The 14715-nt window shown below is 53.1% G+C and overlaps 1 protein-coding gene across 1 annotated transcript; it reads right to left on the bottom strand.

Annotated features, from left to right (window-relative positions):
- Positions 1-1854: 1854 nt before the first annotated feature.
- Positions 1855-13915, bottom strand: Ctsd (cathepsin D). Its single transcript, XM_027408899.2, has 9 exons — positions 13742-13915; positions 11561-11720; positions 9467-9590; positions 8706-8824; positions 6965-7185; positions 3369-3491; positions 2950-3094; positions 2761-2859; positions 1855-2670 (listed from the first exon to the last, which is right to left on the bottom strand). Exons 1-9 carry the CDS (start codon positions 13807-13809, stop codon positions 2503-2505), a joined length of 1227 nt encoding a protein of 408 aa, XP_027264700.1. The 5' UTR covers positions 13810-13915; the 3' UTR covers positions 1855-2502.
- Positions 13916-14715: the final 800 nt, after the last annotated feature.

Genomic DNA, 14715 nt, shown 5'->3' with positions numbered 1-14715 from the left:
TCCAAGCAGGCAGGGACCCCTCCCTCCTTTTCTTGGCTTTCTTCTGGACACTCCCTAACAGAGCCTAGCCTTGTTGGTCCAATGAGCCTGGGGGCAAATGGGCTGTGCCAGAAAGCCAGTTCTCCCTTACCCAACTCCACCACTCCTTTGGATCCCAAGGGCCTGGCAGCCAGACTTGCTGACTCTGATTTGAGGAAGATCCTCCCCAGCCTGTATGTGTCTGTTCTGTGTACCATGTCACTAAATTTCCATGCATTTGCACCCTTGACTTTCTCCTTATCACACAATCTAGGTCAGGTGCTATCCTTGGCATATCTGGCCTGTGAGACTCAGACTTCAGGAAGCAGAAGGGTCCTTTGGACCTCAGAGCAAGATGACGGCTGAATCAGGGCCTTCTTCCCAAAAGTCAGCTTCAGGGCTCGAGTCAGGGCCCCAACTCTCAGCTGGTGAGGAAAGGGCTAGCCTTGGTTATGGTCATGCTTCACTGTCCCCTAGATCAGGGGGTTGAGGGAAGAAACTCTCATCATGAGAAAGCTAGGGTGCAGGGTTTTACAGGCAGCCTCCCTACCTCTGCCTATTGCAAGGGTCCTGCTTCTTCCCCGGGGACTGGAGGCTGATGTGAGGGTGCCATTCAGCTGAAAGAGACTGGATTTGAACCCTGAGCTAAATTCCAGGGCATCCCCAGGGCATCCCTGGGTGGTGGTGGTGGTGGCTGCAGCAGCAGCAGTAGCCGCATGCAGGCCTGGCAGAGCAGCTCAGCCTCAGGCCCGCAGGGGAGGGAGGAGCTGTCTTCAGCTTTGGTGCACAAGCCTTTGATAACACTAGTCTCCAGAAGCCCTGCCAAGCCCTGCGGGACTCCTGCTCAGATTTCAGAGAACACTGGGCACATGTTTACTGGCCTTCTGGCAACCCTTGGTAAACTGCTCAGCTCTGGAACAAAGTCCCCCAAACTTCTCCTATTGAGACAATGGCAGCCACTGTCCAGCAGGTAAAGGGTGCCAGGACAACCCCAAAGGGTGACAAAGTTCACAATTCCTTTTATCCTGCACATGCTGATGTGGGGAAGGGGTTCCAAGACACCAGAATTACTGATTCCAAAAGGAATCCCCCACCCTACCACTAAGGACTCACAGTCTCCTACTCTCTAAAACTGAGGTTTGCCTCCACTGTTGCATTTCAACCTTCATTCAACCCTTTCTCCTGAGACCCAACCCTCACACCAATGCTTGTATAGTGACTGCAGCTCATGACTAGGGAGTTCTGACTTATGAACTCAAAGACCCCAGGAAGGCAGGCTCCAACACCAGCTCCACCCAGAAAGCAGAAGGCTGCTTCTGGCAGAGGCCCAGGCAGGAGGGAGGCTGCTTGTTAACACCCAGCAACAGCTAAAGGACTGACCGTTGAGAAGGGAATGTATATGGAGCCCTAGATACCCATTGGGGCTCATTCCATTTCCTCTGGGGACAGGCTGGTTTCCTGGCAAAGTATAGCAGGTGTTGGCCTGGCCACCTCTGAAAATGATTCAACACAGGCCCTACCCCAGAATTCTAGGCCTGTCCTAGTCTCAAGCCAAGGCCACATCCGGCTGCTGACTACTGCCTGAGGTCCCAGAACCTGCCAGTTCTAGCCCAGACTCATCTTGCCCACAAGGCCAGACAGCAAGCCAGAGCCTTGAGAGTCCCCTCTGTGGGCTGGCCTGGCCCTGAAAGTTAAAACTGGGCTCTAGCCCCATCCCACCCCACCCCAGCCAGCTTGACACTGAATGTGCCCTCAGAAGCACTGGGTTTCCCCAGTACAGCAAGCTCCATCCCCAGGCCCGAATTCAGAAGCAGTACAGAACACACCAACACAAAGAAAGAGGCCCAAAACAACTGTATTTGTATACCAACTTTGGCTCCCAGCGGCATAGCCCAGGATGAGGGCAGCAGAGGCCAGCCAAAACCAGTCAGACAGCCATCCTGCTTCTGCCCCAGGCTAAGGCATGCTTTCCCAGGTGGGTGGGGCCAGGCCCCAAGTAACACACTAGGTTCATAGCTTTGCTTCTGTCCTCTTGCTCCTTCCTGCTCATCTTCAGACCTCTGTCAGGCCAGGATACAGACCGTGGGACAGTGGAGCCTGGTGTCTTCCCCAGGCTGGGTGAGGGACATAGGTCAGATAAGGTTTCTAGGAGGGATCCCAAGACCCATATGCCTGCTTTGGAATGCTGCCCTCTGCAGCAAAGGGAAGCAGGACAAGGCAAGCTACCAAACCAGTAGGGTCCTTTCAAGGCAGCCCTTGCACTGGGTGGGCCTTGGCCTCCTTCAGACAGGAAGAGGGTAGCAATCTGAACCCAAGGACAGAACCACAGAACAGAACAACTGGACCAGCTCCAGCCAGGCCTCCCAAGGGCTCAGTAATGCCGTGAGTGTGCATGTGTGTGAGTGGGGCAGGTGGAAGGGTGGGGCTGGCTGGCTTCCTCTACTGGACTCTGATCCATTTCCCTGCTGGTGGGCAAGGGACAAACTAGAGCGTGGCAGCCTTGGCAAAGCCGACCCTATTGTTGTCTCTATCAAACACAGTGTAGTAGGTGCCAATGAAGACATCACCCAGGATCCAGAGTGGCCCACTGGGTGGGGGTATGTCCATCCCCATGAAGCCACTCAGGCAGATCGTCTTTCCACCCTGCGACACCTGCAAGGCCAAAATGGTCACATGATCACATAGCTCTCATCTCACCCAAGATGTCCCAGATTCACACTGCCACTGCCCATACCCACTCACCTTGAGTACATATTTGCTTGGAGATAGTTCATAGTCTTTGCCTCCTAGCTTCAGAGTGACAGAGGGCAGACTGGACACCTTCTCACAAGGGATCATGTACTATGAGACACAAAGAGAACATGGTACTGAGGATATGGCCTCTGGAACCCCCTCTGCCTGCTGGCTAGCCCACATCAGCCAGTGGCTTACCTCCCCCTGGATGAGAGGCACTGCTCCAATGGCTTTCTGCAACTCCTTCACCTCATCCACAGGCCCCACCAGAAGAGACGTTCCTGTGTCTACGATAGCCTCACAGCCTCCCTTGCACAGGGTCAGGCCATTGGCCACATCCAACCTATGGGGCAAGAGTGTATCTGTCACCTCACCCTGTCACAGGTGAGTCTGGGGCATAGCTTGTCTAGATCCAGCCCTGGAGATAGATCCAGCCCTGGAGATACATGTTTTTTTTTTTGGTCAGGACCAACCAACTCATTCATACAGGGCCCTGAATGGTCCAGGGTTACAAAATGAGAAAACTAAAATGGCAAAGTAGCTACAAATGGCTGTTAGGGCTTCCCAAATGCCACCCCTACAAAACACTCCCACTCCCAGTCACACCCATGACTTACTGGTCCATGTGCACCTGCCAGTAGGCCTTTCGGGTGACATTCAAATAAGACAGCTCCCCCTCATAGTACTTGGAGTCAATTCCGCCAAGCATAAGCTCCCCTCCAGGTTGCCCGGTGGGGTCCCTGGGGAGAGAAGAATCAGTCAGTCAGTCAGTCACTCATTAGCACAGGATGGTCATCAGAAGGCCAGAGATCAGAAGAAAGGGGTTAAGTGGGGCAACCAAGGAGGGCTTCCTGAGGGAGGAGCCTGGGGAGATGTTGAGTACAGCTAGACCTGCTCTGGGTCACTATATTGTCCAGAATGGCAAATGTGCCTAGACTTGAGTTACCCCTCTTTATAAAGCAACATCCTAAGCATGAGTTATTCCACTTCGGGTGTAAGTAGCAGGAAGAAGGGCTCTGCATCTTATTTATACAAGCAAATCCCCACCATCTGTCAGCACACCAGGAGAAACAAACTGACAAACTGATAGCTGAGACTATCAGATCCTAGCTCAAACAGACTCCCGTTTATCAGTCACATCAGATGAAAACCCCTCAGCTGGGACTCCTAAGAGGCAACCCAAGGCTGAGATGCAGAAGGCATTCTGACCAGTCACTCAGCATGAGCCTGGTCCAGGAATACTATCATGGCAAAGGACACTTGATTCTGTCCCCAGGCTGTAGTCTCAAATAGATTCTCTTGCCCCTGAACTCAGTGTACTTCCAAAGTGACCCTGAAAAGGGCCCGCCACCAAATCCTGCAACTGGATTCTCTGTGTCTGGGATTCGGAAGACTTCTTATGTGGTTCCCTACGTTCTTCCTGGTGTTTCTATCATCTCTATTTCCAACTTCTATACAGCTTCTCCAGGCTCTGCAGCCTCTGCCACGCTTTCTTGGCTATTTTGGAACCTGAGCATACAGACAGTATTGTGTGAGGGGTAATGTGTGACCTGTTAGTATTTGTAATTAAGATTTGAATAAAAGTGGCTGGAGAGATGGCTCCGTGGTTAAGAGAGCTTGCTGCTCTTGGAAAAGACTGAGTTGACTTCCCAGCACAGGAGTCAGGAAGTTCACAAACAGCTGTAATTCCACCTCCTGGGAATCCCAACACCCTCTTCTGGCCTCCACTGGCAACTGCACTCATGTGCATATACTCCCTTACAGACATACAACAATGAAAAGATTGGAGTAAAAACCTGTGGTGCCAGTGGCTGGCTATCAAGCAAAGTTGGGATTGCTTGGCAAAGTACAGTAAATGAAACCTATTTAGCTTGTTATTTATAGTTATTCAATAAATTCTAATACTGTGGAAAGACACCAATGCCCCTTTATGTTTCCAACATGATACATTCATGTTGCCTTGCCTGGCCAGGGATAAGCCTAGATTACAGCCAGCCTAAGGCTCAGGTCCTAAGCAAAATTCCCATTTCCAGATCTACTGCCCTGCTGAGTATCCTTGATCCCACAGGGATGGGAAGACCCAGAGAAAAGAGGAAGGTGGAGCCTTCTACCCTAGGGAGGGGCTTCCAGCCTAGTCTCACATAAATTGTTGTGTACAGCTGGCCTTTCTCTGAAGGATTGCTGGCTGGGGGTGTTCAGGATTCGCCATTGTTGGCCAAAGCCAAGGCTAGAGTCAGGCTGGAGTTGAAGGATGCTCTCTGCCTGACAAAACTGAAAGCTGGCTTCTAGGAGGAAGCCAGAGCCATGGCCCTGAGAGGCTAAGCTGGCTCCATCCACAGCCGTAGCACATGCTGTCTAGGAATGCTCTATACCCCTCTCAGCTTCTCCTCCAAACCCTTCTCTCAATTCCCCCACCTCTAGTCTCATGGGAAAGCCCACCACAATGCCCTCAAGCAGAACACAGGGAGTGTGGCATGAAGCTACAATGCCGAAAGTTCTTAAACAATCACCACGTAAGTATAAACTGAGAGGCGGGGATGTGAGCATCATGCCTGGCCAGGCATCATCCTGGGGCACAATCACCTAAAGCTGAAGGAAAACTTTCATTCAGGATCTGCCATCCCACTAGGCCTTCCTAACCAGGCTCTGCACTTTCCTCCTGGCCTATGCTACACTCAGGAACCCTGAGCCTCTCACCCTGTTCTGGTACCCCGGACTCCACCCTGCCTGGCTTTGGCTTGTCATCACCTCTGAAATCCCAGATGGAAACAGGATGGGTACCAGCCCTGCCTCTCCCCTCCTCACCAAGTTCCACCCACACCTGGTCATACAGCCACAGCCCCTCACTCTGCTGGTTTCACACCTGCTTGCTCAGTAGCCACACCTGTGCATCACCAGCCTGGGACCTGGCTGGCAGAGTAAGTGCCCTGGGGCCTAAGCTGTAGCCACATCCTTTCCTACTTGCAGGGGGGGAGGGGGGGCTCCTCCTCGAAAACAGACTCTAACAAGAGATAATATCTTGAGATCCTAGAACTGAGCCTTGAGACTAACAGGCAGGTGGTATTTGAAGACCACTAGGCCCTAATCCATCATGGGCCTGGGAAAAGACTACTATTGATAAGACAGAGATCTCCAGTCTGTGACCTGGCCAACTTTTTCAGATAGTGTATCTATATGTAGTCCTGGCTATCCAGTCCTGGAGAGCTTGTTATCTGGTCACAGATCTTCCTGCCCTTGCCTCTTGAGTGTGGGGATTAAAGGCATGTGCCACTAAGCCCAGCCTGGCCAACTTCTAGGTACCCCATATTCTAGGGAACAGAGCCCAGGGGTCTAAGGACCCTGTGCATTCATCCATGGCCCTGCCTCTAGGGAATCACTTTGCCCAGAGCTGAGCAAGGAACAAAAATAGATAGGGAAAAACAAAACTAGAAGAGTCTTGGCTGTCACAGGGCCAGTGACCCAGTCAGGAGCTAGGGGTCAGGCTTGAAAACAACATGAAGTGGGCACTTGGAGGGTACCCTTGCTGAGGCACGCAAGTTAAGTCAGTCCAGAAAAAGGAGGGTGTGTCAGCAGCAGCAGCTCAGAGCAGGAGGACACCTACTTACACCCTGCCCACATCCAGGAGCCCTATATACCCTGCTGTCCATCTTGTCTGAAGTTCCTGAACAAAGCTGTTAAACAAGCCTGCAGGAGGCAAGAAACTGATGCTAGATGCTCCTTGCAAAGGTGTGTGTGTGTGTATGTAGGTGAGTGTCATTTGTACTGCGGGGAGTATCTCTGCTAACAGGAAGGTCTGCCACACTCAGTGTATAACTAGGGCTCTCAGTCCTGCCTCAGTGACTTTTGGCTTTGCCCTAGGGAAAGCTCCAGAGTTGTGTCACAGATCAGGGCTCATAACCCTATGTCTCCCCTAGTAACCAGAAGCTCAAGCAGAAACTACATCTGCCCTTACCAGTCCCAGGACCCTAACCACCTGGTCATAGGAGGGAAACTCCAGCAGCCAAGACTCTGACCTAAGCAACTGGCACCTCCTGGCCAAATCCCCTGGCATATGGCCTTCTCTCTCAGGCAGATAATAGTTAACTCCTGCCTTACAGACAGCTTCAGGTCTGATGTCATGGCCAAGCCCATAGCACAGACTCTTAAGTCCCAGCCATACCCCTCCCCCTGGAGCTGAGCCCAGGAGGTGAGAGCCACGCCTCTCCTGCTGCACCTGTTCAGGAAGAAGGAGAAGATGTTCTTTTCCACCAGCTTCTGTTGCATCAGGTTGTCAAAGACTGGAACCACATTATTGACAGAGATACTTGGATATCCCATGCCCAAGATGCCATCAAACTTGGCTGCGATGAATGTGATTCCAGGCTGCTTGATGGCTTCCCCAAAGATCTGTTTCTCCACCTTGAGACCTCCTGGTTGCTCGGACTTACATGGCACCTGCAGGCCAGAACACATATGTCACAGCTGATATTCCCTCTCAGGACAACCAAAAAAGAAGGGCTGATCATAGTCACACAGCTGGAGACAAGGACATGGTGTCAAAAAAAGTCACTCTCTGAGGGACTTAGAGAGAGAGAGAGGCTACTTTGTCAGCTCCCACCTCACCCACCCCTCCATATCTACATCTACCAAGAGAGTGTTGCTCTTGCCCTTGGACTTGGGGACGAGCCACTGAGCCTGCAGCTTGAGCAGCTGGGTAAGCCACAGCAACTGTCACCCTGAAGCCACACTCCATTTGCCCACCATCTGCCCTCCCCACCAAGCTGAGGCTGCAGACAGAACCAGAACAGGAAGTAGAAAGAGCTGCTGCTGAGGCCATGTCAGAAGATGTAATGCGGGCAGTTGACATCCTGTGTATTGAGGGGCCCCTGAGAAACATCACAAGGAGCCCTCCACAGGCAAGGAAAGAGCAGAGCTCTCATCTCATAGGTATAAGGTGTCACTCTCCAGACAAAGGCCAGGTGAACAGGATGCTGCTGGCTGGTCCTAGCCCCAACCAATAGGATCCAGTTGACAGGATTTGCAGCTTCCTGCTCTCTACCTTCTATGACCCTGATGTCCTGATGCTAATTCAGAAGTGGTGAATGGCCTCTCCTTGGGGAAGAAGCTCCACCTGAAAGATCCCCCTTCAGACATAAAAAGAGCCCATCACAGACACTCTCTCTCTCCTGGCTCCTTCACAACATTTGTTCCAGCATGGACAGGGTTTTCCAACCCATCTCAGCAACAATAAGTTCCAGGGACCCTTTCTATCCCCAGGCCTGGCCCCTTAGCCCAGACCTTCCTCAGGGTCTTAAAGACACTCTGGTGGCAATCAGGGGGTGGTGGCACACACCTTTAATCCCAGCACTCGGGAGGCAGAGGCAGGTGGCTCTCTCTGAATTTGAGACCAGCCTGGTCTACAGAAGAAGAACAAGTTCTAGGTCAACCAGAGCTACACAGAGAAACCCTGTCTCAAAAAACAAAAGAATACGCAGCTGGCACCTCAAATCTAAAGCATCCAGCACAGTCATCCTCAGCCAGTGTCCCCAACACCAGCCAGCAAGCTCACTGGCCAGACCAGGGTTTGTCAGCAGCCGCTCAGGGTGGTAGTCCCTACTAGTCAACCCTGCACACCCCAGCTTTGCTTTTCCCTCTCACTCTGCCAATCCCGGGAACTCCTGGCTGTCTCTCCAGTTTGCACACAATAAGGCTGCCCATGACCTTCCCATTTGCTTTCTTACCACCAAGCACGCTGGGCTCTCCTGCCCCAGGGCCTTTGTTCAAGTGGCATCCTAATTTAGCAGGTCTGTCTCTGTTTCCTATCACCCAGCATTGCCACAGACATCCAAGTTTGGCAGCCCTCTCAGGCGGCTGAAGTTATCATTCCCTCCTTCCTCAGCTATAGGTGCTCACAAGATGGAACCCTTTGCCTCAGCAGGGGCCTCTGAGCTCCGGGACAGGCTGCAGGGACTCACCGATACAGTGTCCTGACTCAGGTACCCAGAGAGGCTACCTGAGCCATAGTGGATGTCAAAGGATGTGCCATTCTTCACAAAAGTGCTGGACTTGCCGCTGTTGTACTTGTGGTGAATCCCTGTAGGTGAGCGGGAAAGTTAATCTGCTTGCCACCACCATAGTCTCTGGCCTCCCCGGGGTGTTGTGGGGCCAGCAGTCCAGGCTATTTCTTCAACTTGGCCTTTGGTCATGACCTATACCCATACACTGAGGACCCCCTGGACCATGGGCTATAAACCCAAAGTCTTGATCTTGGCCTTACAGGTGGCACAGCCCTCAGTTTGCTCCATCCTTAACCAACAAGATCCCAGCCTCAATGACAAGGCTGCAGCTGACAAGACCTGGTAAGTAGGTACCTTGGAGCAGAGCAGGAGAGCAGGGCCTGTAGGATGTGGTGGAGAGGTGGGAAAATACTGTCCAGGAGGTGGCCTAGATCTGGGTGTCTGCAAATCTCAAGCCCAACCCACCTCCTATAGCCTCCCAGAAAGGTTGGACTTTGAAGAGATGGGGCTGGAACCCCAGTTCTCCAGAGAGAGGTAAGTCAATACCAGTTGCTCAGGGGCCCCCACAATAGGGCCTCTGTCACCCTGACTGTTCCAGAGGCCACTGAGCATGGCTGAGAGTATAAGACAGCAGAGCCAGGCACCTTAAAGGATGCCTTTAGTTTCTCCTCGAGATCCTCAGCGGGGGTGCTGGGAGAGAGGACAGCAGGGAGACTCACAGCAGGCTATGTCCAGCAGCTTGCAATGAATGGAGGGGACCCACAGGTTAGAGGAGCCAGTATCGAAGACCACTGTAAAACACTGTGGGGGGGTCCCGATGCCGATCTCACCATAGTACTGGGCCTGGGGAAGGAACAATGATCATTAGGGTGAGAGGAGGTACCTGAGAGGGCTTCTGGCTATCTAGGAAACCAAACCTAAAAGGCCCAGGCCTCAGCCAACACATCTATCTCCATCTACTGGACCCTGAAGGGGAAGGGAGATTTCCAAAGAATAGATTTGAGAAGGGTGGGCCTGAGATCCCAGTACTGAACTCCAAGACTCTGGGCCCCTTTACCTAATGTATTATGAGGCTGGGGACAAACTGGACAAGTAGAAGGGGACACTATTGGGACCTCCACAAGCCTAGTGATGGATAAGGCCAGTCAGGAAGGCCCCTCTGCTGTTTGAGAGTGTCACACCTGACTCTAAGGGCCTTTGTTCCTGCCCTGTACTTGCTTCACAGGCCTTAGTCTGGGGACTGTCCTGTGGAACCAATGATGAGATGGGCCACCTCTTGGAGGCAATGGTACTGGCCTCAACTTAGTCACTGCAGAGAAGTCTGAGCTTGGTTTGCCATTTATTCATAGAGACAGCAGTGACCACCAGGGCTGCCAACTCCAGGGGCTAGGCAGGCACGGAAACCTAGTTGTTAACTAGTGGCTATGGGTCACCAATACTGTCTCCCTGGGAAGGAGCCTGAGCCACTGGTGGCTATAAGATGCAGGGTCCAATCCCATTGAACTCCAGCTAGCATCAGAAAACCCAGGAGAAGTAACTGGGAAAGGGAAAGAACATAACTTAGCAAACTGTACGTGCGTGCGTGCGTGCGTGCCTGCGTGCGTGCGTGCGTGTGTGAACGTGCGCGCATGCATGTGTGTAGAAACTAGCCAGCTAGACCCAGACAGGCAGATCTTCCACCTTCCTCAGCCAAACACAAGCCTGGGTTTCATGTTTCCTGTCACTGCCACAGCTTGGGTCAGACAAGACAGAGGACACTGCCAATTCAGCCAGTGAACCACAATGCCCAGGGCTACACAGCCATCCTGGGCTTATAAGACTTGGAGGCAGAGGCATTCGATGCCAGGTTCTGGCCCAGAACCTGCCACAGAATTGGGACCAGTTCACCATGTGACTTGCAGAGGTTTTCTCTTAGCTTGTTTCCCCTTCAGAGATAGTAGGCTGCTGAGCCAGACCGGTAATCCCAACTACTTAGAAGGTCAAGATAGGAGGATTCCAAGTTCAAGGCTAGCTTGGGCAATTATCTCAAAATAAAAAGTAAAAGTAAAAAGGGGAGGGTTGAGCACACAGTGGTAGACCAATTGCCTACCATGCACAAGGCCTTAATCAGTTCAATCCATAGAAAGGGAGCAGGCCCTAAAAGGCAAGGGGGTGTTTGGTCCTGGGAAGTATGGCAAAGTGATAGTAGTGGGCCAGGGGATCAGCTTAGGCCTCACATAACACATGCACACAGAGGCTCCAGTAAGTCATACCTAAACAGGCCCAGTAACTGCTTCCCCAGGCTCCCATAACTCAGCCCTAGAGCAGGCTCGGGCCAGAATGGGTTTGATTCCAGACTGCTCTATACATCATAGGATAGTCCTGAAAATGAGACACCAGCAGCAGTTCTGGGCTAGAAAGCCAGGTCTGAACTGAAAAGTTGGTGTCCAAAACTTTCTGTGGGGTTGGGGAGGGCATGGCTGTGGGTGTAGCTCGGTGGCCAAGCACTTGCCCACCCTACATGGGGCCTTAGGCTCAATTCTAGGACCACAAACAAAACAAAGGAAAATTCTAAAGACCCAGGAAGAACCTCCTGCAAGGACCAAGCAAGGCCACCCTAACTCATCCGTTAGCTTGAGCAGGCCCCTGTCAAGGCAGGAAGAGCAAGGATTGTAGGAAGGCAAGAATGAGATGCTGTTAAGGAATGGTGTGGCTGAATCTGGAAGCCCACCCCACTGACAATATGCTCCATGAAGAACTACTGATCCCAGGGAAGCTAGCCCCCTCCCACATTCACCCCTCAAAGCAAGCTTCCAAAACACAACATCACTCACATCCAGGTAGTTTTTGAGCAACTCTGACACTGGCCCCTTGGTCTCAGCAGGTGACTGATTGGAGTACTTGGTTATGGGACCCTTAAGGATCAGGTCTTCCACAGAGCCGCCCACTTCTGTCATGGTCCGACGGATAGACGTGAACTTGCGCAGGGGGATTCTGTCCAGATGGGATAGAGGTATGTTAGGGCACAGCTTTGATTGGGTAGAAGATCCTACCCAAGGATACTCCAGGCTGGGCTAACGCAGGCCTCTCAGTACAGAGTGACTGTCAGCCACCATGTGCCTCAGTGCTTCTAGCAAACTATGTCCACTTAGATGACCCGTTATATCTCAAACTGGCCACGACATATAATAAACTCCTGCCCCAAAGCCATAGGGCCCAGTGGCCCACCAAATCAGCTAAGGGCAGCCCATCACCAGCACAGACTCCTCAGTTCACAGTCACAGAAGGCTCCAACCTGCCTGGTTCCTCACATCCAAGCTAGTGTGCCCACCTCTTCCCTTCACCAACCACACCCTAGTCAGGTGGTTCTAACTCCAGAGGCAAAACAAACAACACACACACTGGTCCCCAAGCCTCTCTGTCAGCCTACACTAATCTTTCCTGGGTTAGTGGCTAGTGGGATGTGTTTAGGGTGTGGCCAGGTACTTATGCCCTGTGCCCTGGAGAACCCAACCCTGCAGGAGGAGAAGGCAGTGGCACAGGTGCATCCAAAGCAAGGTGCACACAGGACTCCAGGACTGAAACACTGAACCTGGTGGCATCTGTTGCCGTGTGAACTCTACAAGGATGTGTCCCCCCACTCCAGGCTTGCATTGACAGCAACATCTTGACCTCCCTGGAGGTTCTACCCCTGACCATGCAGGAGCTTGCTAGCCAGCCCTGCCACCCTTCACAAAACCCAGCACTCTAACCCAGGTGGCCCAGACATGCTCCTTGCAGCCCTGGTGCAGCCCACTAAATAGGGAATTCTCCCATTAGATAGCAGAGTGAGGGTCTCTGTCCTGTCCTTCAGGCCATCACTCCACCCTCAGTTTGCTCCTGCCCCCAAGGAGAGCTGGCCTGACTCACTTGATGAAACTTCCAGCCCAGGGATTTGTATTCAAGGTCACAGCTGGCCTTTCCTGGCATGCTGAGGGAGTGCTCTTGAAAGATAGGAGTCTTGCCTAAGAGTGGTAGACTGGAAGGTCCAGGCTTCTGGCCTGGGGGTGGGTGGGGGGCACACACCCTGCAGAGGTCAGGAAACATGCCAACAGCCCAAGCTACCAAGGATCACAAGAGAGTGGCTTTGGTTCTGGTGCCTAGTCCTGGGGAGCCTGGAGTTCTCTTCACCATTGCAATGCCACTTCTCCCCAGAGAAGGGAAGCCTGAGGGTAGAGAGGGCAAGGCCAGGGCAGGATCAAGCCTAAGCCACTCCCTACAATGGCTCCACTGAGGCTGCCCACCCCCAGCTAGGAACCTACAGGCTGTAGTTCTTCCCACTCAGCCCTGGTGCCCAGCCGGCCAAGCCAGCTCTGCTCCAGCAGTCTATGGTTTCATCCACTTGCCACAAACATGACTCCATCACAGAGTGGGAAAACACAGGCCACCACAAAGGCCTCATCTAGCACAAAGGCTAAGTTCAAAGGCCTGACAGGGGCCTGGTCACCAATGGGGCAAATCTCAGCCCCAAGGTATTTGAACTGGGACACTCCATACCTCCTCTCTCTGGGATTTGGGTGACTCAGGAGGGAGGGAGATTCATCACCCAGGACCAGTGGGAACACCTTTGAGTAAACTTCTGCACAGTAAATACCGGTGCACAGTTGTCAAACAGGGTCCCTTAAAAGAAAAGTCCTGCCCAGGAAAAAAACCTACGAGCTGACTGGGTCTTCCGACTTCCACAGCTGGGTTGGTAGTCACCACAATCCCACCCATGGAGCAGCACTGCTCCTCGGAAGCCCCCCCGCGCTGGGGAGGTTAGGGCCAAACTCATTTGTGGCCACAGTACTACTCCCTCCCATAGGACCACAGGAGTGGAGAGGAGCCCAGAAGACCCCTGCATGCTGAGTCTCTCGCCCTACCAGTCTGCAGGGCCCCATGGAAGGCCGCGCTGAGTGTACAGGTGCATTCCCACACCCCCGGGAGCACGCAGGACTTCGGAGGACCTCATCACCGAGTACAGGCCGGGTGCTCACCTGATAACAGCGGAGGCAGACGCGGCCAGAAGGCCGACAGCGAGCAGCAAGATGCCGAGGGTCTGCATGGTAGCGGCGGCCCGGCAAGAGCGAAGCTGAATACTTAAGGTCGCGCGCTTATAGCCGGAATGACGCCGCAGTCGCGAACAGTCAGCTGATCTCCTGTTTGCCCCTCGATAGGTCACGTGGGACGCGGGCGCTGGGCGGGGCGACCCGGGGACCTCCTAGAACACCTCCCAGGCGCAGGCGTGAACTGCTCCAGGCTTGCGCACTCGGGAACACTCCCGCCGACTTTCCCGGGACCAGAGAATTCTTGGATTCAGGTCACGTGGGGGAAGGAAGGCCGCGCCTATCCTAATCCCGGAAGCATCCTTTGGGGCGAGCCCCATCCTCAGCCCTGTCCCTCCCCCACCTGTCTTCTTGCAGAACTGGGGTTCCTATTACCTGGATGTCATCGCTACCTGGTTGGGCCTTGACCCTCTCCTGAGCACCAACTAAACCCCTAAGCCTCTTCCCTCTCAGCTCTTTTGGAGCCTCTCTGGACCCTTGGACCGGCATCCTCCATTCTCTTTAAAGGTCCACTACCTACTCATCTCCCCAGAGCGATGCCCCTTTTCCTCAGGCTAGAACACGTAGCTTGCAGATCCATAACGTAGCACTGCCCTGGGACCACACATCTAATGATATAAGGGACCAGGATCTGTGTGAGCTTGCAGAGAAGGTGGGGGAAGGGAGTGCACAGTGAGAAGACGTGGGATTCGGATTGCCTTTGGGTCTTCACGAACTCACTCCTTAATGTCCTGCTTGGTGTCAGCAACTGAACTCGGCGCTGTTCACAGCCTGGAGAGGCATTTAAAGAGGATGTCCTCTCTGAGAGGTAATGTCCAAGCAAGGACAGGAGCACCAAGGACCTTTGCAAGGGTCTGATCCAGGAAGCTCTTTTGGGCACACCCTGCCTGTACAGCTCATATGTC

Source organism: Cricetulus griseus, chromosome 3 (genome assembly GCF_003668045.3).
Source record: "Cricetulus griseus strain 17A/GY chromosome 3, alternate assembly CriGri-PICRH-1.0, whole genome shotgun sequence".
In the NCBI taxonomy this organism is placed as follows: Eukaryota; Metazoa; Chordata; class Mammalia; order Rodentia; family Cricetidae; genus Cricetulus; species Cricetulus griseus.
The sequence above is the reverse complement of the archived record's forward strand: the minus strand, read 5'-3'. Positions and strand labels throughout refer to the sequence as shown.